Consider the following 25,627-nt stretch of genomic DNA (forward strand, 5'->3'; position numbering starts at 1 on the left):
CATGTCTAGGGCAGTGTACCAGTCCCCCAGATCTAGAGAAGGGATAATTGTACTTAGGGAGACTAGGCGGAACTTCAACTTTATCATTAATTTGTTGAGTCCTAGCAGGTCTAGGATAGGTCTGAGACATCCCTTGGCTTTGGGGATTAGGAAATAATGGGAATAGAATCTCTTGCCCCTTAGCTCCTGAGGAACCTTCTCCATTGCTCCTGTTGCAAGGAGCACTTGCACCTCCTGGATAAGGAGTTGCTTGTGTAAAAGGTTCCTGAAGAGGGATGGGGAAGGGGGTTGGGAGGGAGGAGCAGAATTGGAGAGAATATCCCACCTCTACCGTGTGAAGAACCCAGCAGTCCGATGTTATTTGGGACCACACACGGTAAAAGTAGGATAGACGATTCATAAAACAGGGGGAAGGATCCAATGTCATGGTGAGTAAGCCATCCTCAGGCATCCCTGCAAAAGGCCTTTTTAGAGCCAGATAAAGGTTTGGTTGGGCTTTGGCCCTGCCCTGAAGTGGGACTGGAAGGTTTGTGCCTGTTGTTCCTGCCCCTATGCCTATGAAAATCCTGACTCGGCCGAGGAGGATATGGGCTATGTTGTAGTAGTTGGCGCTTGAAATGCTGTCGTTGGGTTGCCGGGGTGTGCATACCCAACGACTTCATAGTCGTCCGGGAGTCTTTGAGACGGTGCAGCTTGGATTCTGCTCTGAAAATAACCCTGTGCCTTCGATTGGTAGGTCCTGGAGGCTTTGCTGCAGCTCCAGGGGCAACTCGGTTGCCTGTAGCCATGAGTTCCTCCTCATGGCTACTCCTGAGGAAAGGGTGCGGGCAGCTGAGTCCAATGAAGCCTGGAGGGAGGTTTGCACCACTGCCTTCTCTTCATCAATGATAGCCGAGAACTCAGCTCTGGAGTCTGGTGGAATCAGCTCCTTAAGCTTCAACATGGAGGACCACGTTGTACCTGCTGAGGATAGCTTGCTGGTTAGCTATCCTCAGCTGCAGGACCCCAGTTGCGTAGATTTTCCTGCCGAAAAGGTCCATCCTTTTCGGCTCCTTAGATTTAGGGGCCGGCTCTTGCTGCCCCGTCTCTCTTTCTCATTGACCGCCAATACTACAAGGGAGTATGGTTGTGGGTGAGAGAACAGGTATTCGTATCCCTTGGAGGGAACGAAGTACTTGTGCTCTACCCCCCCACTGGTGGGTGGGATTGAGGAAGGAGTCTGCCACAGAGTCTTAATATTGCTCTGGATAGATTTTATTACTGGCAGACCTACCCTGGACGGTCCCTCTGGTGCAAGGATGTCGACCATGGGGACTTCGGGTTCGACCACCTCCTCCACCTGTAACCCCATGTTACGGGCAATCCTTCATCGAAGGTCCTGGTGGGCCCTGTGGTCAATTGGAGAAGGGCCCGAGGTTGAAGATCCCGCCACCGCTTCATCTGGGGATGAAGATGAGGAGACCAGAGGTGATACGGGATCCTCCTGACTCTCCGGCTCCCTGACCTCCTCCTCTTCAGCATCTGGGGCCTCTGTGGCGACTGTAGCCTGGCCTTGCAATGGGTTGTGCCTCAGAGTTGCCTTGGTGGCAACCTGGGCCGGCTGTGGGGCTTGCGCCAAGGTCGCCTCGGAACCACGGAGCATAGGCCAACCTTTGCCTTTCTGGAGTGGTCTGGGCTCCGAGGCCACCAAACGGAAGCCCCTGGAAAAGGAGCCCTGTGCCTGATGGTAAGCCCAGGGGGTCCAGAAAGGCCATTGCACCAGAGGCCTCCCATTGGTGCCTCCCTCCAACGCTTGTCAGATCTATGCCTACTGCGATGGAACTAGTACGAGTCACCATCTGAGTCCAAAGACATGGATCTCGACTGAGATGACCAGGGTGGTGCTGCATGATACTGCGCTGGGGACCTGTGCCAATGATGCAAGGGACAGGTGTCGAGATTCCCAGGCTGGGAACCGAAACCAGGAATCCAGTGTCAGGGGGTCCAGTGCTGAGGGACCAGTGCCGAGAGTCCAGTGCCGATTTTCTCTCGGAGCCGGAGACTGCTGCTCCCTTGTTGGTGCCGGGGAGCGTTGTGCCGCTGGTGCTGGGGAACCCCTCATGGAGTCTGGTGCCGGAGAGCGGTGCCTTGAGGATGGCGATCTGGAGCCATGCCGAGGCGAACAGTGCCGGGCAGGAGAGGGTGACCGCTGCATCATGGCCGGCTTGCCTCTAGATGGCAACTGTCGTGGTGATGCCGGGGGCTTATCTCTGAGCACCAGGGGCTGAGGAGCCGTCATCATTAGTAAGTCTCTGGAGGCTTCAAAAATGTCCGGGGTGGAGGGTAACTCCAACTCCTCCACCTGGCACTGCCCATCCCAGGAGTCGCTGTGTGCCAGACTCGACAGTCCCCTCATGGGAACTGAAGTCGATGGCACCCACTCTTGCTGTCTGTATAACGAGAGCTTCACGGGACGCCCTGGTACTGTGCCTGCAGGTCCCGCTGTTTTCTGCTCTGGGGAGCATCCTCTGTCAGCTTTTCTATGCCGCTTGTGTGGCATTGGTGAATGTGAGAAGTGCCGGGTTGTCTGTGCATCCTGAGGTGCTGGAGAGCTCTTAGACGAGAGTCCTTCCTTGAAACTGTGTCACGTACTGATTCTGGGGCACTCCGTATGGATGCACTCGGTGCGGGGTCCTGGCAGTCTGCAGCAGACTGGGGATGAAGGGCAGTTCCATAAGCAACTGCTTCGATTGGAATTCTCACTCCTTTTCAGTTCTGAGGTGGAAAACCCTACAGATTTTGCAACTTTCTGTCTGGTGTGCCTCCCCCAGACACTTCAGACATGAGTTGTGGGGGTCGCTTGCTGGAACAGGCTTGCTGCAGGTTCTGCAGGGTTTAAAGCCTTGGGCTCGCGGCATGCCCTGGAGCCCAAGGGGGGGGAGGAGTTTTGGGGAAACCCCGCTCCCAAATCTCACTATATACAATATATACACTAACAACTAAGACTAACTACAACTAAACTAGGCTAAGCTAACTCTACGAAAGAACGCTAAGGGAAGCACTTGCTAAGCAAGTGATCGCAGTTTCAGTAACGGTCACTGGTGGTAAGAAGGAACTGAGGAGGGGCTGGGTCGGCAGGGTCATATATTGAGCGCCATGAAGGTGCCACTCCAGGGGGCTCCACAGCCGACCCAACGGGAGCTGCTAAAGGAAAACTTTCCCACGACTGTGCATGCGGTGCACACACACCTGATTGGAACTGACATGAACAAGCACTCGAAGAAGAATCAAAAGTTCGGGAAACGTCAGTTTAACTTCTATGGACACTGCCAACCTGACTGAGCCCATAATTCACTGGTTATTAAAAGCAATAGAAGTTGATGGGGAATGCAGTCTAACTGTAATAGTTACACATCGTTTTACATTTAAGTTTTGCTTATATTTGGGAAATGTATTAGCTACAATAAGTAATAAACTTTTTCTCTTACTTTACCAAGAAGGACAGCCATTTTATGACGCCATCTGCCTTTGTTTAGGGAAGCAACTCTGATCCAAATGTTAAGCTGAGAGTTATAAATCCACACATCACGGCTGTTAATTCTTCCACCTTTAAAATTATGAAAAAAGACAGAAAAAAAACAATGTATCTTTGACTAAGGAAGTTATTAAATAAGAGATGCTGGATACTGACATATTCCTCTGCAGTAGACCATGGAAAATGTCACATCCTATACATCTGATGTAGACTCATCTGTAATTATATAAATTTCAGTAGATAAAGGTTTTCAGATGTTCTTGGTCACTGTGTAAAGGAAGTGCATCTCTTATAAAGTGAAGTCTCCCAAAACAATAATCTCTTCCAACCCCTTCCCCCAAAATACCATCTACCATAATGATCTACACCATTCTTCTCCCCACCCGCTACAAAGTACAATCTCCCATGATCTATCTCAAATAAGGCACCTATCACTGTGGTATCTTCATGCTGTACAGAAATTGGAGAGATCTGTTTCCTAGATGGCAATTCTCAAAGCCTCCTTTGTTTCTGATGTGCATGTTTGTTTGCTCTTGCCTTCTATTTGCTAGTTGCTGGTGGTTCCTTAGAAGATGTCACTGCTGGAGAAAAGTCTAACAAAGAGGCAAGGCCTGCATTTTAATCTAAATAACCACTGTCCTCCACTTTAAGACAACAGATCCTTTGTTAATTATAACTTAGACAAACAATTCTAATAAGTCTCTCACAGATAATTAATACTAAAAAGTAACGCTTTTATCTTAATTGTTAAGTCAGTATTGAGAAGGATATTATCAGCTATTTTTGACACTGGATCTCATTCTGCTGTGTCATAAAACATTACATTTCAATAAGGCAGTTGTTCAGAAGTAGACTGAGAGGTAGACTCAGCAAACATCATTCTGAGATGTATTAGCAGGAGTGTTGTAAGCAAGACACGAGAAGTAATTCTTCCACTCCACTCCGCACTGATTAGGCCTCAAAAGGAGTATTGTGTCCAGTTCTGGGAGCCACATTTCAGGAAAGTTGTGGACAAATTGGAGAAAGTCCAGAGAAGAGCAACAAAAATGATTAAAGGTCTAGAAAACATGACCTATGAGGGAAGATTGAAAATATTGGGTTTGTTTAGTTTGGAAAAAAGAAGACCGAGAGGGGACATGATAACAGTTTTTAAGTACATAAAAGGTTGTTACAAGGAGGAGGGAGAAGAATTGTTCTTCTTAACCTCTGAGGATAGGACAAGAAGCACTGGGCTTAAATTGCAGCAAGGGAGGTTGCAGAATCTCAATCACTGGAGACTTTTCAGAACAGGTTAGACAAACATGTCAGGGATGGTCTAGATAATACTTAGTCCTGCCATGAGTGCGGGGGACTGGACTAGATGACCTCTTGAGGTCCCTTCCAGTTCTGTGATTCTATGAAATGTTAATATTAATAAATATTTTCAAACATGAAAATACACGAGAAATACATCCCATTGTGCAAACCTTTCAAAATAATATGCTGAGCAAAATACATGCATTTTTTTGTGATAAGACATCACACAAACAGATTTTTTAATGTTGGGTAATATTTCAATGACTTTCTCCACACTCTTTAGACTTCTTTGAGCACCACTGCATGGATGAACCACTGGAAAGGAAATCTTTAAGATGTATATGCTATGAGGCATGTACATAATACTGGCTGTTTTCCTCTACAGGGTTCATGCATATGTCCCCCTCTCAGTTTTACTGTCTGTAATGGGGGAAATAGATAGTTCCAGGACAGGAGTTAGTATCCAGTTAAGTCTGTCACCATTGGTCCAGATGACAGACATGGACCCAAATAACTATTTTTTTGTCTGAACTTCAGAGGTGCTGAGCATCTACAACTGCCACTGACTTCACTGGGAGATGCAGGTGCTCAGCATCTCCAGGTCAGTATTTAAGAAGGGTGAGGTATTTGCCTCTACTCTGTATTTCTATGCTGAAAAAAGGTTTGATCTGTTTTCACTGCAGAATCTGAGCACTAATATTTAAAAACTGCATACTTAACTGGTATGGAGGAGAACATATTGGATTGTGGGTCAGTTCATATAGTCATTTAGCTCTAAGCTCCACTCATATCAATATTATATCCCCAGATCTCCTTGATGAAACTTCAGCCGTGGCTGTAATAATTAATGATTAAAAACAAAACAATAAGAGAAAAATATCTGTGGCTACCAAATATAGGCACAGGGTTTATGCTCAAGACATACGGAGGGAGATGATTTGGTAAGCAACACATAGGCTAGAGGGGGTGAAATTCGTGAAATTTTCATTTCAGCAGCTTCTGGAAATTCAAAGCACAACGATCTCCTAAAGAACTGTAAACTATCCAAGGACGTTCCTGCTGTCATCACGATACTAAGCTTCCTGGAATTATTTACCTGAAACAAGAATATCGTTCCGTAAAGCACACACTGCATATTCAGACTTGGTAAATTCTGGGAGCTTAGCCAGTGACTTCCATTCTCCTGTCACAGGATCGTAGCATTCAGTGTATGGCAGATTAAACCCCCCAACTCGTTCACAACCTCCGACAATGACTATCACCTCAGAATAACCAGTTGATCTAAAAGAATGAAAACAGAAAGACAAAATAGATGCTTATTAAAGCATATGTAGCGAACAATATCAGCTTGAAAAACCAAGGTCATACAGTTTTAAAATCTGAAAATCTATTATTTAATGTGATACTGACTTCTACAGCAATAATTATTTCCTTACAAAATGGTTAAGCGTTTTCACTGTATTTCCAGCCGTCCCACTGTGTGCCAGGTAACCATGCCAATAAGTAACCTTTTTTTTTTTTTTTTAATAAATGGTGGAGTTATATTGTATGATTGTTCCATGAAAAAATCAATTTTAAAAAAAGAAAGCCCTTAAACTTGAAGATTGTTTTCCTCCTCTGACTGAAAATGCAGAAATATCAGAGGTAAAGCTGAAGCCATGTGTGAGAATTTTATATATGCAGTTTTGGAAGTTTCATATAAAATCCATCATATTGAAAACAGTCTTCTGCAAAATTACAAATATCACAAAGACTCCTATGACAGTTTACACCACATTAATATTTCACAAATTTAGAACTAAATATCTTCCAAGTGTTACAGAAAATTTCTTTTTAAAAAAGTTTTAAACTTATGGATCAGATAAAAACGTTATTAGACAGGATGTATGGTTGCAAATACGTATCAGTAATGTGAAAGTGGGTGTGGTAATGGAGGGAAACTTTAAAGAAGGTTGAAATAATAAAACCAAGTACCAAAGCCAGCAAATTCAAAGTTAATGTTACACTTATCCAAAAAACAAAATAAAATCCAATATCAAATCCAAACATTTGAAAATATGGAAATGCAGAGTTAAAGAAGCTTAGACATTAACTCTTCTCCATATTCCTGCTCACTTTCCAGTCAAATTCTTAAGAAAACCTGGTACCTGCAGATTATATTTCTATAGTTATAATATAAAATAAACATACCTCACTACAATATCTCATTCCATATATGAATGGATAGAAAGGACCAACCAGCTACTATATATGAGCCTACCAAATCATTAGTCCCTCCCTCAAATTCACTTTTGCTCATGAGCCACCTATAAAAACCTCTCTCCATTTAAGCTTCTCTAGTTTAGGGAAATTTGCACCCATGTAATTACATCAATGCAGGGGCTGCCTGAGTTGCCCGGGGCTAAGCGCACCAGCCACTGCAGAAGTCACAGAGGTCATGGAATCAGTGACTTCCATGACAACTGGCATCCTTATACAGGATTGCAAATCTTTTTTAAATTAAGAAATAAATGAGCCAATATCCGTGGTTCGAAAATACTGCCTGAGAGGGGTGATGCATAGTTTTGCTCTCTCTGAAGGAGAATTGATTTACTAAAATATTTTAAATCCAGAACTGGATTTAAAAATAAACAAATCACACCTCTGGATGGTCACACGTGTGGAGATTAGGGTCTGATCTACACAAGAAAATTAGGTTAACATAAGTACGTCATTTAGGGGTATGAAAAATCCACACCCCTGCCAACTTAATTATCTAGTGCAGACCAGGCGTCTGTGTAGACAGCTCTAAGCTAGGTCAATGAAAGATTTCTTCCGTTCACCGAGCTACCACCTCTCAGAGAGGTGGATTACCTACATCAAAAGGACAATGCCTCCTGTTGGCATATTCAGTCTCAACACTGAAGTGCTGCTGCTGTAGCATTTCAAATGCAGACAAGTCCCAAGAGGCAGTAGCTAGGTCGACAGAAGAATTTATCCATTGACACAGTACTGTCTACACTAGGTGTTAGGTCAGCTTAACCACACTACACAGAGGGGTGGATTTTTCGCACCCAAATCCACCCCGAGCTACGTACTTGACAACTTAATTTTCTAGTGTAGACCAGACCTTAGAATTTTTTGCAAGTAGGACAGTGTGCTGTGAATAAAGATAATAGGGATCACATTCAAAAATAAAGAGGCAAGCACAAAATACAATTAGGCATAGGCTGTTAATAGTAACAGTTAACTATTGAAACAAAATGCAAATGGAGGTAATTAGAGCTGTGGTTCTCAAACTGTGGCCTATGGACCAGCAGTAGTCCAAAGATTCCTTCTGTCAGTCTAGAAAATGAAATACTGTGAGAAGCAAGAAGGGTGGGCCCAGGAGATGGCATGGAAGGTGGTCCATGAGATCTCTGTCATTACGTGGTCCCCAAAATAGAAAAAATGGAGAACCACATTACTAAAGTAACATTCATAGATACTAAGGTCAGAAGGGACCATTATGATCATCTAGTCCGACCTCCTGCACAACGCAGGCCACGGAATCTCACCCACCCACTCCTGCGAAAAACCTCTCACCTATGTCTGAGCTACTGAAGTCCTCAAATCGTGGTTTAAAGACTTCAAGGAGCAGAGAATCCTCCAGCAAGTGACCCCGTGCCCCATGCTACACAGGAAGGCGAAAAAACTCCAGGGCCTCCTCGAATCTGCCCTGGAGTAAAATTCCTTCCCGACCCCAAATATGGCGATCAGCTAAACCCTGAGCATATGGGCAAGATTCACCAGCCGATACCCAGGAAAGAATTAAATCCAGTGCTTTCACAGAAGAAATTAAAAATCAGATTTCTGATGTACTTCACACAGGAAACTATACAGCTCTCATGACATTATTTGAAGAAGCTGAATTAAACAATATAGACCAACAAATGGCTGCCTGGGTAGCAGTCCTTTAATCAGTTCAAAGAAAATCTGTTAAAAAAAAATTAAAAATTTCCACAGACAGAAATTCTGAGGTATTTTGAAAAATCAGGAATTTTGTCTGTTAAAGCATCCGCCATATTTGGGTGCTGCATAAAAAATAATAGCCAGCAGTGCAGTAGTTAAATACAAAGTAATTCACTTAAGAGCAAAAAATTACTGAATTCTTACTTTAAAAAAAAAAAAGTAGTTGAGAAGAACTGGTTGAAATGGATAATATGATAATAACCAATTAAAAGTACATCTGGATATATTTTTATTAGATAGGTCTAGTGGGTCTGTGAACTGAAATAAGCAACAACTGTAAGACAGTCTAAAGATATTCAAAGCTTATGGTATGCAATTCATATTTTGTTTTGAATACACAGGAGTCCACCCACTAGAACAGGGGTGGACAAACTTCTTTGGCCTGAGGACCGCATCTGGGTATGGAAATTGTATGGTGGGCCATGAATGTCTAGTGGGGGAGGGGGACTCTATGGGGTGTAACGTGGGGGAGGGCTCTATAAGGGATGTTACCGAGGTGGGGGGAGGAGGGACTTATGTGGTGTCGTACCAGAGATTCCTAGGGGCCCTGCCAGCAGCGGCACCAAGGCGGCCATACCAGGCCTTGCCATGGGTGGAGGCACCCTAGCTGAGATGGGTAGGGCTGCTGAAGACCGGGAGGGGATTGGGCGTTCTGCTGCATTGGGGGGGCTGCCGCGTAGGGGCGGGGTTCTGATACCGGAAACAGCATAGTGAAGTCACACCTGCACAGTGTGGCTCTGCGTGTTGGAAGATGGTGCTCATCAAGCTGGGGAGCGCCGGGTGGGTGGAATGGGGCATGCCCCCAACCCTCGGTTGGAGTGCCAGAGTGGGCCAAGTCCATGACCATGCTCCCTGGCGGGAGCTTGAGGGCCAGATAAGAACATCTGACGGGCCGGAAGCAGCCTGAGGGCCGTAGTTTGCCCACCCCTGCAACATAACCACTAGATGTCACTGAGAAGCTTAATGGAAATATGAGAGACAACCTCAAGATGTCAGTGCAACTGTATTCAGTTATCTGGCTCCCACATCCCCACTTTGTTCTACAAAGAAATCTTAGGGCAGGAGTAGTCAATAGGCCAACCGCAGGCCAAATCCTGACAATCAGACACTTTTGAACAGAATCCAAAATCTTTATTTACTTATTATTATCATTATTGTAGTTATTTTTATTATTTTTCTTCCCTGGAGTCTGGACCTTCACTATACCTTGACCAAGAAATTTGGGCCTTGACAAAAAAAAATTGACCACCCCTGGCTTAGGGGGCATAAGGGACAAGAAGGGAGGATCAACAGCTATCAACCCAAGTGTCATAAACATAAAGGGAAGGGTAACCACCTTTCTGTATACAGCGCTATAAAATCCCTCCTGGCCAGAGGCAACATCCTGTTACCTGTAAAGGCTTAAGAAGCTCAGCTAACCTGGCTGGCACCTGACCCAAAGGACCAATAAGGGAACAAGATACTTTCAAATCTTGGGCGGGGAAGGGCTTTTGTTTGTCCTCTTTGTTTAGTGTTTGTTCTCTCTTGGGACTGAGAGAGGCCAGACAGAAATCCATCTTCTCCAACCCATCCTAATCCAAGTCTCCAATATTGCAACCAGTATAGGTAAGCCAGGCATGGCGGATTAGTTTATCTTTTGTTTTATGTGAATTTTCCCTGTGTTAAGAGGGAGGTTTATTCCTGTTTTCTGTACTTAACTCTAGCTATACCTGAGAGTTAGGAAAAAAAAAAAAAAAACTTGTGAATTTCCCTGCAGGTGGTTAACTACCCTGCCTTTAGGTAGAGAAAACTCCAGCTCAAAAAGAAAAATCCCTTTGTAAAAAAACTAACACCTCTGTCTCCAGGCAAATAGACAGAAAACCCTCTAGCTGCTCTCAGCGTAAAAAACCAACCTCTTCAGGTCTGTGCTTTTGGTTCAAAATGATCTCTAGTTCAAAATGATCCCACCGCTCTGCCACCATGTCAGGGTTCCTTCCCCACTCTGAACTCGAGGTACAGATGTGGGGACCTGCATGAAAGACCCCCCTAAGCTTATTCTTAAGAGCTTAGGTTAAAAACTTCCCCAAGGTACAAACTTTGCCTTGGCCTTGAACAGTATGCTGCCACCACCAAGCGTTTTAAACAAAGAACAGGGAAAGAGACCACCTGGAGACAGCCCTACACCCCCTTTCCCCCTCCCTAGGGGACTACTCATTACCCTCTGGGCAAAACCTTATAAAGTTACAGAAAAGAGGAAAAAACCTCCCTCTTAACACAGGGAAAATTCACATAAAACAAAAGATAAACTAATCTGCCTTGCCTGGCTTACCTATGCTGGTTGCAATATTGGAGACTTGGATTAGGATGGGTTGGAGAAGATGGATTTCTGTCTGACCTCTCTCAGTCCCAAGAGAGAACAAACACTAAACAAAGAGCACAAGCAAAAGCCTCTCGCCCCAAGATTTAAAAGTATCTTGTTCCCTTATTGGTCCTTTGGGTCAGGTGCCAACCAGATTAGCTGAGCTTCTTAAGCCTTTATAGGTAACAGGAGGTTGCCTCTTGCCAGGAGGGATTTTATAGCACTGTATGCAGAAAGGTGGCTACCCTTCCCTTTATATTTATGACACCAAGTTTTAAACGTGCAGTGACATCAGACAATTTTTCAAATTTTTCTTGCTTCAAAAGAACTCAGACCAGAATCCCACAGTTTTTGAACAGCTAGTCAGAAACCAGTTTAAGTATAGAAACATACTGATACATATGCACACACAATCCCCAGAAAAGTTCGCCAGAAAAGTTTGAGTAGAAACATTAATTCTGGTATATAAAACTTTCAGTCGGTTCTATGCTTTTTCCTCACTAACAAAGTTTACATAAAAGCAAAGCAGGAGAAAGAAGAGGCAGCAATACATGGAACATAGGGAGGGAATGGGGAAAGGAGCTACCAAAACCCCATTTTAGAAGAAATAGAAGGGGAAAGCATGGAGGAGGCTGGGAGGAATCTGGTAACTTTATCCATTTTTGCATCAGAATCAAATGACAAGGAACTATCCCTTGACAAGGAACTATCTCTTGAATTTAATAATAGATACAGAGAAAAATCATTGCTGGGAGACCAGACAGCTTCTCTCTTTATAAATTACTCCTCTTGTTGCTGCATTCATGATTCAGTGTTTATTTTCGTCTTAAATTTAGTAACAAAAACCCTGCTCAGAAAATGTCTCTGTTAAACATAAGTAGTGGAGTGGAGGTGGGTGTCTCCTTTTTCAGTTCTCCAGTGCAGCATTACAGGTAGCCAACTAACCTTCTCAAGTACCTATGTTATGTTTGGCAGAATTTCCAGGCTTAAACATTTTAGTTTTCCTTCTTTACCATTCTTTCAAGAATGTAATGTTTTTAGCAATTACCTGGGAAGGTATATGGCAGAATCCAAAAGAAATCTCCATAACCAACAGTTCCCAAAATACCACCATTGGCATTTTTTCTCATTTCCTCCTGTAGCTTACAGCAGCAATTTCCAGTTTTATTATGGGATAGTAAGAAGTAATGTTTTCAAATAAAAAAAAAACAGGTTACAATATTTAAACTTAAAATATTTTCTGTAGCTACTATGTAATTCTGTAAATATATATATTTGTTTTGTTATTTCATCTCTAAATCTGTTATATAATTCTAGAACTGTATTACTAATCCTGTAAAGTGTTTTATTAAACCTGTAAAGTGTTTTGTGGTGTAACAATGGGATTTTCAAAGCAGTCGCTGTTGCCCTGACTGAAAAATGCCACCCAGCTCCTTGATAAGTGTACAATACATTATTATTTTACACTGTAAAAATGAAATAATTATGAAATGTAGTGGATTAATGGCTGCATTGTAATGAGCTGGAATGAAAGCTGCTGCAAGTGGCTTAACTGGGCAACTAGTGGAAAGGGCTTAGGATCTCATCCTGCCAACATCTACACCTGTGAGTAACTTACTGATGTAAAAGTCCCTCCTACTGAATTCTAGGGGACTACTCATCAGTAAAGTTACATATATGTGTGAATAAGATTACTCAATGGCCTACTTAAAGTTAAGAATGTGAGGTGACCAGGCTTTTGTGTGGATAAGGCAGTAAAAATGCAGAACTCAGTAACACAAAATAAAAGACACTTTCAAATTTTTCTTCTCTATGCTGCAGTCTTGGTTACAGTTCATATCCACTAGACAAACAGGTAAAAAAATCTGCATACAAACAATGTTCTTCTAGGGCATATCAGAAAAACAGTAAAAAAACCCTCTCACCTGCGTGGTCTAGTTCTTGGGGACATCATTTCATTTCCAAGTATGTGGTATCTTCTTGCTTCATGCAGCAGCTGATAACACTCTGGAGAATTCTGAATCAGCTGTTCCACTTCCACTGTCTGTACAAAATAGTTAGGATGTAATAAAGGGAGTCTCACATGCGTCAGAAGTTCCTGTAACACTGGCCTTCTCAGATCAACAGCACGGTAAACCCAGCGCATAACTGCTTCAAAAACCATCTCTTCTTTACTAATCACCAACTCATCACTACAAATATAATCAATAAGCTCATCTTTCCCAAGCTCGAGAAATTCTTCATGCTGAGAAACATCCTCAAATGTCTGCAGTGCAAAATTTCTGCATTTGGTGAAGAGTGTCTTTAGTGAGTGTGTATCAGCAAAACGCTGGATTCCCAGGCAGTTACAAGGATCCAGCTGCTCTTCCAGGAACTTGGCACAAGCATCACGCAGAACACTAATTTGAAAGAGACTTGATGTTTCAAAGATATATTGCACATTTTCTGTCGTGATTTTCACCTTGCCAGTGTACACGTACTGTAAAAAGCAATCCATAGCTTCAGCAAAAATGCCATTGATCTCCACTAACATTTCTCTGCTTTCTCTGTGATCATTGCAAAACATAGCTCTGAAGTAGCTACTGCAGGCTGAGAGAACAGCTCGATGGCAGGGAAACTCTCTTCCTTCCACACAGATAATTACATCTGTGAACAAGCGGCTGTCTCTAAACTCATTGAAAATCTGGAGTATGCTTTCAGCATGGGATGATCCTGAAGAGAAGTCAAAAAACTCATGACTTGATAAGGACTTTGGGTCCATTTCAAAAACTTTACGTTTGGTTGCAGGGGAATCACGGACCCCGCTATCCTCTCTATTCAGTCTGCGGCCCAGTATTAGTACCATTGTTACATCCGTTGACTATAGAATCATTGAGAAAAGATTTCTGAGTGTCTTCTTTACGGTGCTATGGCTAGAAGAATTAAAACATTTTAGTACCCAACCAATCAATTCTGACAGTTAATGCCATGAAAGAATTATGAAATTTATGAAACTTACATAATACAAAACAAATAGCCTGATCAGTCTAAAATCAGTGTAACTTACACTACTCTAGTAAAGGTCAAAAGTTGTTATTTGACAAATGATATGTGACATCATGCAATGCAGTGAAATATATCCCACTGTCATGCATACACGCAAAGAACAGAGTTAAGGCTGCTGTGGGAACCATAATTATGAATACCCTAGCCTTTGTTTACTTGAAGTATCACCCTTATATCAAGCTTAAAAATGTCAAGAGGCTAAATCCTAAATTCCTTACTCAAGCAAATCTCTCGGTTGGTATCAGCAGGAGTTTGCCCAAGTAATGACCTCCGGATTTTGCTATACAGATTTTTAAACTGCTTCTTACTATGTGTTTACACAGCCCCTAGCACAATGTAACTCTGATCTCAGGGCCTCCAGGTGCTCCTGTAATACTGCTAATAAAAGTAATATTAAAGAAGACTGAAAATTTTAAACTAGAAAAATTGCAGAGGGAGGCTACAAATCACATCTCCATCTTCAGTATACATCAGTACCACAATGCAATCTATGGAGTTTAATGATTTTGTTTTCCAAGTGACCATTCTTGATCAGCAAAAGCAAATGTCTTAGCTCTTCTTTCTAATCAGCAAAACAATCAGTTAATCAATATGCTAAGGTGAAATTAAAAATTAATACAAGTTGCTAATGTGCATTTTGGAAAAAATACTTAAAATTCATGTTGAAGCATAATGTAGATACCGCAGAAAAAAGGCAACGACGTGAATAAGTATCAAATAATAATTATGTATATTTGTGAGAAATCCATTATGCAAGCAAATGAATAAGGAGTCTTTGCATCTGGAAGTAAGAAGTGGGGGCTACCTAGTGAGTTAAAGGAGAATTTCTGTTTTCTGACCTTAGTTAACTCCTATCTAAAATTTATAAGCAAAGACTATAGTCGAAAGCATTGTATCATCATCAATATATACAGCTCTCTCACTCAAACGCAAATTATGTTGAAAGAACATTATTAAGATTGCGAAGTCAAACACTCAAAGGTTAGGAAATGAATTAAGGTAGCCTGTGAACATAATACGATTAATTTGCCTAGACATGGTGAAAGTATATATGATGATCATCCCTATAAGCATAGCTCAATTGGTATATCTTTTGATTCCCGATTTTTAAAACCAACTGGACTAAAACCCTACCAAAAAAACCCAAAAAACAAACAAAACAAAACAAAAAACCCCACGCCCCACTGGGAAGCACTCCTGCACTAACTTCCATAATTCTAAGTGCATGGATTTATTTTTAAACTTCCAGGAAGATGTGTCTCAAATTATTTTAAAACTTGTGCAAAAAGGTTCTTTAAAAAAAAAAAAAGGATTCTAAGAGATTATGTTAATTTCCTCTCATTACCCAGAGACAGTACAGAGACAGTAAATGCTGTTTCTAACACTAATTTTATTTCCTGACTGCCCAGCATCTTCAGAGCTGCATATTACTGGACCAAAGTCTGGCTACACCATCTCTTAATATAGAACAAAATGAACCATACTTTTTTTTAAACAGGCTTTTTATAAAGCCTTTTTAGAAGATACTATTCTTGACTGTATTCTGTAGTACAGTTTCCTCACTCAGACAATTTTAAAAAGGAACACTATAAATATACCAAACATGTCATACTGTTGCTTTTACATAGGGCTCAAATCTATTTCAGACAGAATTTAATGAAAACCTTTAGAAATTATTTACAAGGTAGAAAATACTTTTGATAAAGTCATATCAAGGCTACAAAATAATTATCCTTAATTTGGATTAACACATGGATTACATGTCAATTTATTGCCTAAAGAATACTGTTGAATTCAATGTAACATTTTCAATAAAGCCTGCTAAAGCACGCAGTTAATATTGTGTCACTTGATATTCTAATCTGTATCTCTATAGTCTATCCAATTTATTTTGCACGTTTTACCCAGTAATGACATCTCCTGGGCCAGATGAAAATATTAAACTCACCAGTTATACTGTTTTCTAAGGAACTAAAATATGAAATTGCAGAACTACTAACTGTGGTATGTAACCTATTGCTTAAATCAGCATGTGTACCAGATGACTGGCAGATAGCTAATGTAACACTGATTTTTTAAAAAGGCTCCAGAGGCAATCCTGGCAATTACAGTCCAATAAGCCTAACTTCAGTAGCATGCAAACTGGTTGAAACTATAATAAAGAACAGAATTATCAGATGCATAGAGGAATGTGATTTGTTGAGGAAGAGTCAATATGACGTTTGTAAAGGGAAATCATGGCCCACCAATATACTAGGATTCTTTGAGGGTGTCAACAAACATGTAAACAAGGATAATCCAGTTCATTGATAATCCTGAACTTTCAGAAAGCCTTTGACAAGATCCCTTACCAAAGGCTCTTAAGCAAAGTAAGCAGTTATGGAATAAGAGGGAAACTCCTCATGTATTAGTAATAGGTTAAAAGATAGGTAATAAAGGGTCGGCATAAATGTCAGTTTTCACAGTGGAGAAAGGCAAAAAGCGGGGTCCCCCAAAGATCTGTACTGGGACCAGTGATTTTCGAGATATTCATAAATGATCTGGACAAGGGGGTAAACATTGTGGTAGCAAAGTTTGCAAACAATTCAAAATTACTAAAGATAATTAAATCCAAAGCTGACTGCGAAGAGTTACAAAGGGATCTCAAAAAACTGGATGACTGGGTAACTGGACACTGGATTTATGGCTAAGGCTTCAAGTTTGTCACGGAGGTCACGGATTCCATGACTTTCCATGACCTCTGCAGTGGCTGATGCACCTGGCTCAGGGCAGCTCAGGCAGCCCCTGCGCCAGCCGTACCAGCTGGTGCTCAGGCAGTCTTGGGCCACTGTGCCTCCCCCTGCCCCCGCCCACCAGCAGCAGAGTTTGGGTGTGGGAGGGGGCAGGGGCACAGGACAGGGTGAGCCAGGCTCTGGGCAGTGCTTACCTGGGGGGTTCCCTGGAAGCGGCAACATCCCCATCGCTCAGCTGCTACGCGGAGGTGTGGCCAGGAAGCTTTGCACCCTGACTCTGCATGCAGGCACCACCTCCGCAACTCCCACTGGCCACGGTTCCTGGCCAACGGGAGCCACAAAGCCAGCACGCTGGGCGGAGGCAACTCGTAACCCTCCCACCCCCTGCAGCACTAGCGGGGGTCCCAGGCTGTGTGCCGCTGTCTGCCCCACTCCAGCACCCAGGCCACCCTCCCCCAGTTTTAGTCACGGGTATTTTTAGTAAAAGTCATGGACAGGTCACGGGCAGTGAATTTTTGTTTACTGCCTGTGACCTGTCCGTGACTTTTACTAAAAATACCTGTGACTAAAACGTAGCCTTATTACAACAATCTGTAACCCAGTAATCCCCTCATTTTGTCCTATGACTGCAGAAGTTTTAACTGGCCACTGTACCTTCAATGGTCCCTTACAATATGTGCTAACTACTTATGCTAAACAATCTTTTCCCATTTAGTTTAGTTTGGACACTCGACATATCTTTCCCAGACCTCAAGAAGAGCTCTGTGTGGCTTGAAAGCTTGTCTCTCACCAACAGAAATTGATCCAATAGAAGATATTACCTCACTCATCTTGTCTCTAATATCCTGGCACCGACATGGCTACAACTACCAATGGGTAACCAAATGTCAGATGAAATTGAATGTTGATAAACTCTTGTGAATTGGAAAACATAATCCCAACTGTACTTACAAAATGATGGGGTCTAAATAGCTGCTAGCAGTCAAGAAAAATCTTGGAATCACTGTGGATAGTCCTCTTAAAAAATCTGCTTAAAGTGCAGCAGCAGTCTAAAAAGCTAAGAGAGTATTAGGAAAGGGATAGATAATAAGATAGAAAATACCATAATGCCATTATATAAATCTATTATATGCCTACACCTGGAATATTGCATGCGGTTCTGGTTGCCCTATCTCAAAAAAGATATATTAGAATTGTAAAAATTACAGAGAAGGGCAACAAAAATGATTAGGAATAATGGAAGAGTTTTCAGATAAGGCGAGATTAAAAAGACAGTGTTCATCTTAGAAAAGAGATGACTAAAGGGGGGAACGTGATAGAAGTCTATAAAATCATGACTAGTGTGCAGAAAGTGAGTAAGGAAATGTTATTTACTCCCTCACATAACACAAGAATCAGGGGTCACCTGATGAAATTAATAGACAGCAGGTTTACAACAAACAAAAAGGAAGTACTTCTACACACATCACACAGTCAACTTGTGGAATGTTGTGAAGGTTAAAAGGATAACTAGGTTAAAACAAATTAGATAAGTCCATGAAGGATAAGTCCATCAATGGCTATTAGCCAAGATAGTCAGGGATGCAACTCTGTGGTCTGAGTGTCCTTAAATCTCTGACGGCCAGAAACTGGGACTGGATGACAGAGATGGATCACTTGCTAAATTCACTTGAAGGATCTCGCACCAGCCAATGTCAGATGACAGGATACTGGGCTAAAAGGACCATTGGTATGAATCAGTATGGTTATTCTTATGTTCTTATATTGAGGGCCTAATCCTGCTACATTTACTCATATTGGGACTAATTGTACAGTAAATTCAGGCTACTCAGCATAAGAAAGTGTGGCAGAATTGGGATTTACATCAGCAGTAAAAAAGGAAAGTGCAACTGTGAGAATATAACTATAAACCTAAAGGCCTGATTTTGATATAACTGATGTAAATAAGAAATAACTTCAAAGAAGCTGGTAGAGTTATACCAAGGTAAAACTAGCATGTAAACAGAATCATGGCCTTCGTGTATAGCATAACAGGGTAAAATTCTGTTCATCTTATTCCTGTGAGCAATCTTATTGATTTCAATGGAATTATTCACATAAGTAAAGAAAGCAGGATTTGGTTCTTATTAAATTGACAATGTTAAGTTTTAGCATGCAATATGCCGTGTAATTCATAATACTCGTTAATTGCTTAATAAGGGGCATTGTGTTTTCAAGCCATATACCTCAACCAACAGTTCTCAAACTTCATTGCATCGCAACTCCCTTTTGACAACAAAAATTACTATACGACCCCAGGAATGGGGACCGAAGCAACCCACTTTGGAGTCCCGAAACACAGTTTGAAAACCCCTGACCAAAAATGTTCAATCCTTGAGGAAGGCAATGTGTCTCTTCTATACTTTGTACAGGGATGAGGACAAATGTCAGCAATCAATTAGTAAAATAATAATAATGTGATAAATAATAAAATACAGCTTCATAAAAGTGCATGGTACTTTAAAGACATGTTCTCAAGAGCTACCAGACTTCTTTCATTTTTTTAAAGTACCATACACTTTTATGAACCGTATTTTATTATTTATCACATTATTATTAGTAACAAAGTATATCACACAAATTATACCAAAGGGGGGAAGAAATTAGGGAGAAGAGCAAATTACAACAAACAAATATTAGAATTCACTGCTTTTAAATGTATTAGATTGCAATCCTTGTCCTGCTGAATTAAAAGGCTATATTTCCACTAACTGCAGTGGGAACAGGAATTAGTTCCTAGAATTCATACGTACTGTCCTTTCTATGGCCTTGTTTAGGTAATATCAGAAAAATACTCCCATTGGTGCTACCACCCATTCAGTTGCATTAGTGTTAACAGGGAGAATGGGGGTGGGCCCTAAGGCTTGTCTACACTTGAAAGTTAACATAGGTAAATTAGGGTGTGAATGTGAAGTGCAACAGCTGTTCCTGACTAACTCCATGTTACTGGATTCAAAGTGGATTAAACTAAACAGGAACAAGGCACTATTGTTCCTGAATAAACCTAGGTCTACACTTAAAATTTAGATCGACCTAGCTACATCTTTCAGGGTTGTGAAAAATTCCCACATCTAAGTGCCAAAGTTAAGATGACCTAACCCCCGATGTACGTGCAGCTAGGTCCACTGACCTATCTATGCTGCTCAGAGAAGTGGACTAACTTCTATCACTGTAGCGCCTGTAGTGTAGACATGGCTTAAGAGTGACCACACTATTCCTGAATATCTCCATGTGTACACAAACCCTAAGTGTTGAGTTTCAGGTTCTCTGCAACAAATTAAGCTAAAGAGACAGAAAAGAACAATCCCACAAAGAGTGAAGTTTCTAAGCAGCCCCTACATCTCCAAAATGACACTATGCAGAGAAGAAAATAATGGCAAAACCTTGTGTAAATCTTTATTTACATGGAGCGTCACATGGAGGTAACTGGACTACTTGTGAGAGTAAAGATGACTTGCATGAGGAAGGTTTGGCGAGACTGGGCCTTAAACCAGCACAAAGAAGGTATGTTCATTTATTGAATCAGAAAGAACAATCAATTTTGAGGTCACTTTAATATTTAGGCCTGATCCTGCAATAAGCTATGTGTAGGCAAACCCCGGAGCCAGGCAGAGCTCACTGGAGAACCCAGCTCATAAATTTTCACTGTTCCAGTACAGCAGTCTTTCATGTCACTTTTATAATCCCGTGTTATGAAGTGCACTATACATCAACTGTAAAACGCTGCTTTGGTTTATAAGATTTGTGTAGTGGGTTAATTTTTTTTAAACCACATTTTAATCCATAATTTGGATACGCTTAAAATTATATGAAAGGAAAAGTTTGACAGATGTAACATACTTTTTGTGCTTCTGTAACTAAAACTGGCAAGAAAGTTGCTCCCTAACATAATCTTAATTACTTGTATTGCACAAGGGGACCTAAAACCTTGAAAACCCCAGGTACTTCATAATAAAAAAAGTTTTACTTAAGCCTAGCCAAAGGTTAACTGAAAAAGGCAAAAAGCTGTTCCAACTTGTTTTTATCTATTCATCTTTGGTATTCATATAGTACCAATCACTGTTGTAGCTGGCATTTTTCTGGTGGCCCTACCATTTTCTGTCAAAAATAAATACTGTAAATGTTTAGCCTTACAGTTGTGAAGAAAACTTCTGGAATGTGAACCACTGTGCTTCTTTTCCTGAGTCTGCAGACAACCTGAAACAATAGATTGGAGAGATGTGAATTTCCCCATTCGTCTAAACTCTTTGGGGCAGGGACCATCTCATACAGCTCCCCCATAAGCTTCGATTTCACTACATTAGCACATATTAAAGTCTGTGCTGTCTAAGGGCTATGTTACACGTGGCCTGATTTAGGAACAACTGTTCCTGAATAACTCCATGGGGTAGGCCTGATCTCTACTACAAATTTACGCCAGCATAATTATATTGGCTAAGAGTGTAAAAAATCATACCCATAGCCAATACAGCTATGCTGGAAAAAAAAACAGTCCAGTGTAAACCCAATTATTCCAACCAAAGAGTACTTCTGTCAGCACAGCTGATGTTGTTCGGGGTGGTGGTATTAGGGCTGGTCTACACTAGAAACAGGTTGACCTAGCTACATTCATCAGGATTGTGAAAAAGCCACACCCTCAAAGATGTAGTTAAAACAACCTAAGCCCCAGTATAGACAGTGCTAGATCAACAGAAGAACCTGTTTGTTGCTATAGTAAGTGTCCATAGCTATATATACCCTCCCTAAATGGTGTAAGCTACACCATATGAAGATTCTTTTGCAGGATAAACTGCATCTACATGGTTTTTTTTTGCCAGCATGTTGGCTAGGGGGATGATTTTTTCATATTCTAACTGACATAAGTTGTGCAGGCAAAACTTTGTAATGTAGACTTGGCCCATGTGTAGACAAGCCCTAAGGCCAGGTCTACATTATAAAAGGTTTGCCAGGTTGACCACTAAGCCCGACCTGATCTTGGAAGTCATTGAATAGGAGTTTCTGTATTGTTATTCATATGTTAAAATAAATGAAGCTGCTTAAGAAAAGTTTTTATAAAGGTAGGGGACACACACTATAAGGAATTCTTTCAAATAGGCTTTGCTATCAGCAGTAGACCTACTGAGACCTAGCAGTTAGCATAAGCAGTTGACGTAAGTTAGCTTGAGTGTTTGGTTTAGGTTATAAGGACTTTTGCAACACAGATCTTGTAATAAATAAGTAAACCGCAAAAGAACAAAAACTAGGGGGACTTTTAGTATGTGTAGTCATAAAGTTAACTGCATTCATGCATTAGAAATATTAGGAAATGTACTGAGGCATATGGCTTGTGTCAACAATCAGAACCCCAGTTATGGTTTTCTGGATAGCTCTACATGAACCTTAGGCTGGAAAACAATCTAAATATGGTTCCTACATGTGTGGGTGCTCAAGGAAAAGGAGTATAAAAAAAGATGTATGGCCAACCTCTGGTGTGTGCATCAGGGTGATCAGATGGTGGAAGCCGGGAGCATTACACCCCACTTATGATGTTCTGCACTGACTGTTTATGCTATCTTCACCAGTCTCTGTTATATTGTGAAAAGAAAAGGAGTACTTGTGGCACCTTAGAGACTAAGGTTAGTCTCTAAGGTGCCACAAGTACTCCTTTTCTTTTTGCGAATACGGACTAACACGGCTGCTACTCTGAAACCTGTTATATTGTGAGTATGTCAGCAGAGACTACTTTATTCTTTATACGTGTTTTCTGTGTATTAATGCTTATTAGGGCTGTTGATTAATGGCAGTTAACTCACACAATTAAAAATTAATCACGATTAATAACATTAATCGTGATTAATCGCCGTTTTAATCACACTGTTAAACAATAGAATACCAATTTAAAATTATTTCATATTTTGGATGTTTCTTCTACATTTTCAAATATTTGATTTCAATTTACAACACAGAATACAAATTGTACAGTGCTCACTTTATTTTTGATTACAAATATTTGCAGTGTAAAAATGATCATAAAAAGAAATAGTATTTTTCAATTCACCTCATACAAGCACTGTAGTGCAATCTCTTAATTAGGAAAGTTGAACTTACAAATATACAATTATGTACAAAAAAACCCCTGCACTCAAAAATAAAACAAGTCCACTCAGGCCTACTTCTTGTTCAGCCACACACTAAGACAAACACGTTTGTTTACATTTACGGGAGATAATACTGCCTGCTTCTTATTTATATCACCTGACAATGAGAATAGGTGTTCACATGGCACTATGGTAGTCGGCATTGCTAGGTATTTAAGTGCAAGATGTGCTAAACATTCATAAATGCCTTCATGCTTTGGCCACCACTCCAGAGGACACGCTTCCATGCCGATGATGCTTGTTAAAAAAATAATACGTTTATTAAGTTTGTGACTGAACTCCTTGCGGGAGAATTGTATGTCTCCTGTTCTCTTTTACCTGCATTCTTCCATATATTTCATGTTATGGCAGACTTGGATGATGACCCAGCACATGTTATTCGATTTAAGAACACTTTCACTGCAGATCTGACAATATGCAAAGAAGGTACCAACGTGAGATTTCTAAAGATAGGTACAGCACTTGTCACAAGGTTTAAGAATTTGAAGTGCAGTCCAAAAACTGAGAGGGACGAGGTGTAGAGCATGTTTTCAGAAGTCTTAAAAGAGCAACACTCCGATGAGGAAACTACAGAACCCGAACCACCAAAAAAGAAAATCAACCTTCTGCTGGTGGCATCTGACTCAGATGATGAAAATGAACATGTGTCGATCCGCTCTGTTTTGGATCGTTATTGAGCAGAACCTGTCATCAGCATGGACGTGTCCTCTGAAATGGTGCTTGAAGCATGAAGGGACATATGAATCTTTAGCGCATCTGGCACACAAATATCTTGTGGCGCTGGCTACCACAGTCCCATGTGAATGCCTGTTCTCACTTTCAGGTGACATTGTAAACAAGAAGCGAGCAGCATTATCTCCTGCAAATTGTAACCAAACTTGATTGTCTGTAGCAATTGGCTGAACAAGAAGTAGGACTGAGTGGACTTGTAGGCACTAAAGTTTTACATTGTTCTAGTTTTGAGTGCAGGTTTTTTTTTGGTACATAATTCTACATTTGTAAGTTCAACTTTCCTGATAAAGAGACTGCACTACAGTTCTTGTATGAGGTGAACTGAAAAATTCTATTTCTTTTATCATTTTACAATGCAAATATTTGTACTAAAAATAAATATAAAGTGAGCACTGTGCACTTTGTATTCTGCATTGTAATTGAAATAATATATTTGAAAACGTAGAAAATATCCAAAAATATTTAAATAAATGGTATTCTATTATTAACAGAGCAATTAATTGCGATTATTTTTTTTAATCGCTTGACAGCCCTAATGATTATACTTGGATTTATTTGGATAATTCAAGTTTCTATTGTGACCTACCAATCTCGTAATTAATAATTTAAAGTAGCCATCTGACTAAAGAACCTGTCATTAGTGACTTGTATAATCTGCAACCCAAATTAATGAAAGACTACGGTCAGTATACCTCTACTGGCAAACCCATTTAGTGTACATACAGCTTGCCCTGGCAAAAATTGCTTTTGTCAGAATAGCTTATACTGGTTCCCTGAGCAAAATAAGACACATGGGCAAAAGCACTTTTATGCCAATATAACTGCATCTACACTAGGGCTTTTGCCAGCATAGAAATGTCATAAGAAAAAGATCATACCCCTACCAACATTACTACATTGGCAAAAGTTGCTAATGTTAGGGTGATCAGATGTCCCAATTTTATAGGGATAGTTCCAGTATTTGTGGGTTTTTCTTATATAGACACCTATTACCCCCTACCGCCATCCCGATTTTTTACACTTGCTATGTTGTCACCCTAGCTAATGTAAACATGGCCTGAAGCCTTGTCCTTACCAGGAAAACAGGTGTTTTTTTACCACATTACTATCACATGGTAAAAACAAACAAAATCCAAATCCAAGGTCTGGCTGCACCCTAGGAGTTTTGGGACATGTGTAGTACTAGGTGTTATATAACCTCTTCTAATAACACACCTTTAATCCTAGTCAAGATAAAGCTTGTGTGTTTGTGTAGCACCCTCCCAGTATAATGACCTGGGTTGGCCTCTATTGTAATACAAATAAATAAATAATAAAACCACCCGTGTTTACGCTGAAGCCTAATAACTGCATTTTAATTCACATTCTAATTATTTTAATGATTATTTTAACAAACACATCCAGTGGATGTGCTTTATTCCACATTGTTGGACATCATAAATCACATACAGAAAAGACAGTTCATCTACTCCATCCTTCTGACCAAATAGGATTGTCCCTGCAGTATATTCTCTAACTTTTGTTGGGTCTACTTTTAAAAAGTGATGTGCAAAAGGGGGGAAATGTTTCTTTTTTTTTGTTTCTGTGTGACATAAGAAAGGTCTAAAAAGTTTCAGGGATTTTTAAGAGTTTTTTTCTGCTTGTTATTTTATACTAGAAATTCAGGTCTTGCATGCTCTTGAAAACAGTGACTGAAGAACTGACGTGCAGTACACTAAAACCACTCCTAATGCCTTAGTTCAATGGGATTTCCTTATGTCACATCCTTATGTGGTAGTTTTGAGCGTGTAACAATGGGAAGATT

General features: G+C 40.8%; 1 protein-coding gene across 9 annotated transcripts in view; it reads right to left on the reverse strand.

The window, feature by feature from the left end:
- Positions 1–25,627, reverse strand: part of KLHL24 (kelch like family member 24) — a 142,429-nt gene that overhangs the window by 15,057 nt on the left and 101,745 nt on the right. For 8 of the 9 annotated variants that reach the window (XM_073360080.1, XM_073360078.1, XM_073360076.1 and 5 more), the window contains 4 exons: positions 21,089–21,151; positions 13,064–14,050; positions 5,907–6,091; positions 3,468–3,586 (listed from right to left, as the gene is read on the reverse strand). In XM_073360080.1, the coding sequence (XP_073216181.1) occupies positions 3,468–3,586; positions 5,907–6,091; positions 13,064–13,983 (1,224 nt within the window). In that variant the 5' untranslated portion in view covers positions 13,984–14,050; positions 21,089–21,151. The remainder of the gene's footprint in view (positions 1–3,467; positions 3,587–5,906; positions 6,092–13,063; positions 14,051–21,088; positions 21,152–25,627) is intronic. The other variant, XM_073360082.1, reaches the window with a different exon arrangement.

This window comes from Lepidochelys kempii, chromosome 9 (assembly GCF_965140265.1).
Source record: "Lepidochelys kempii isolate rLepKem1 chromosome 9, rLepKem1.hap2, whole genome shotgun sequence".
NCBI classification, from domain to species: Eukaryota; Metazoa; Chordata; order Testudines; family Cheloniidae; genus Lepidochelys; species Lepidochelys kempii.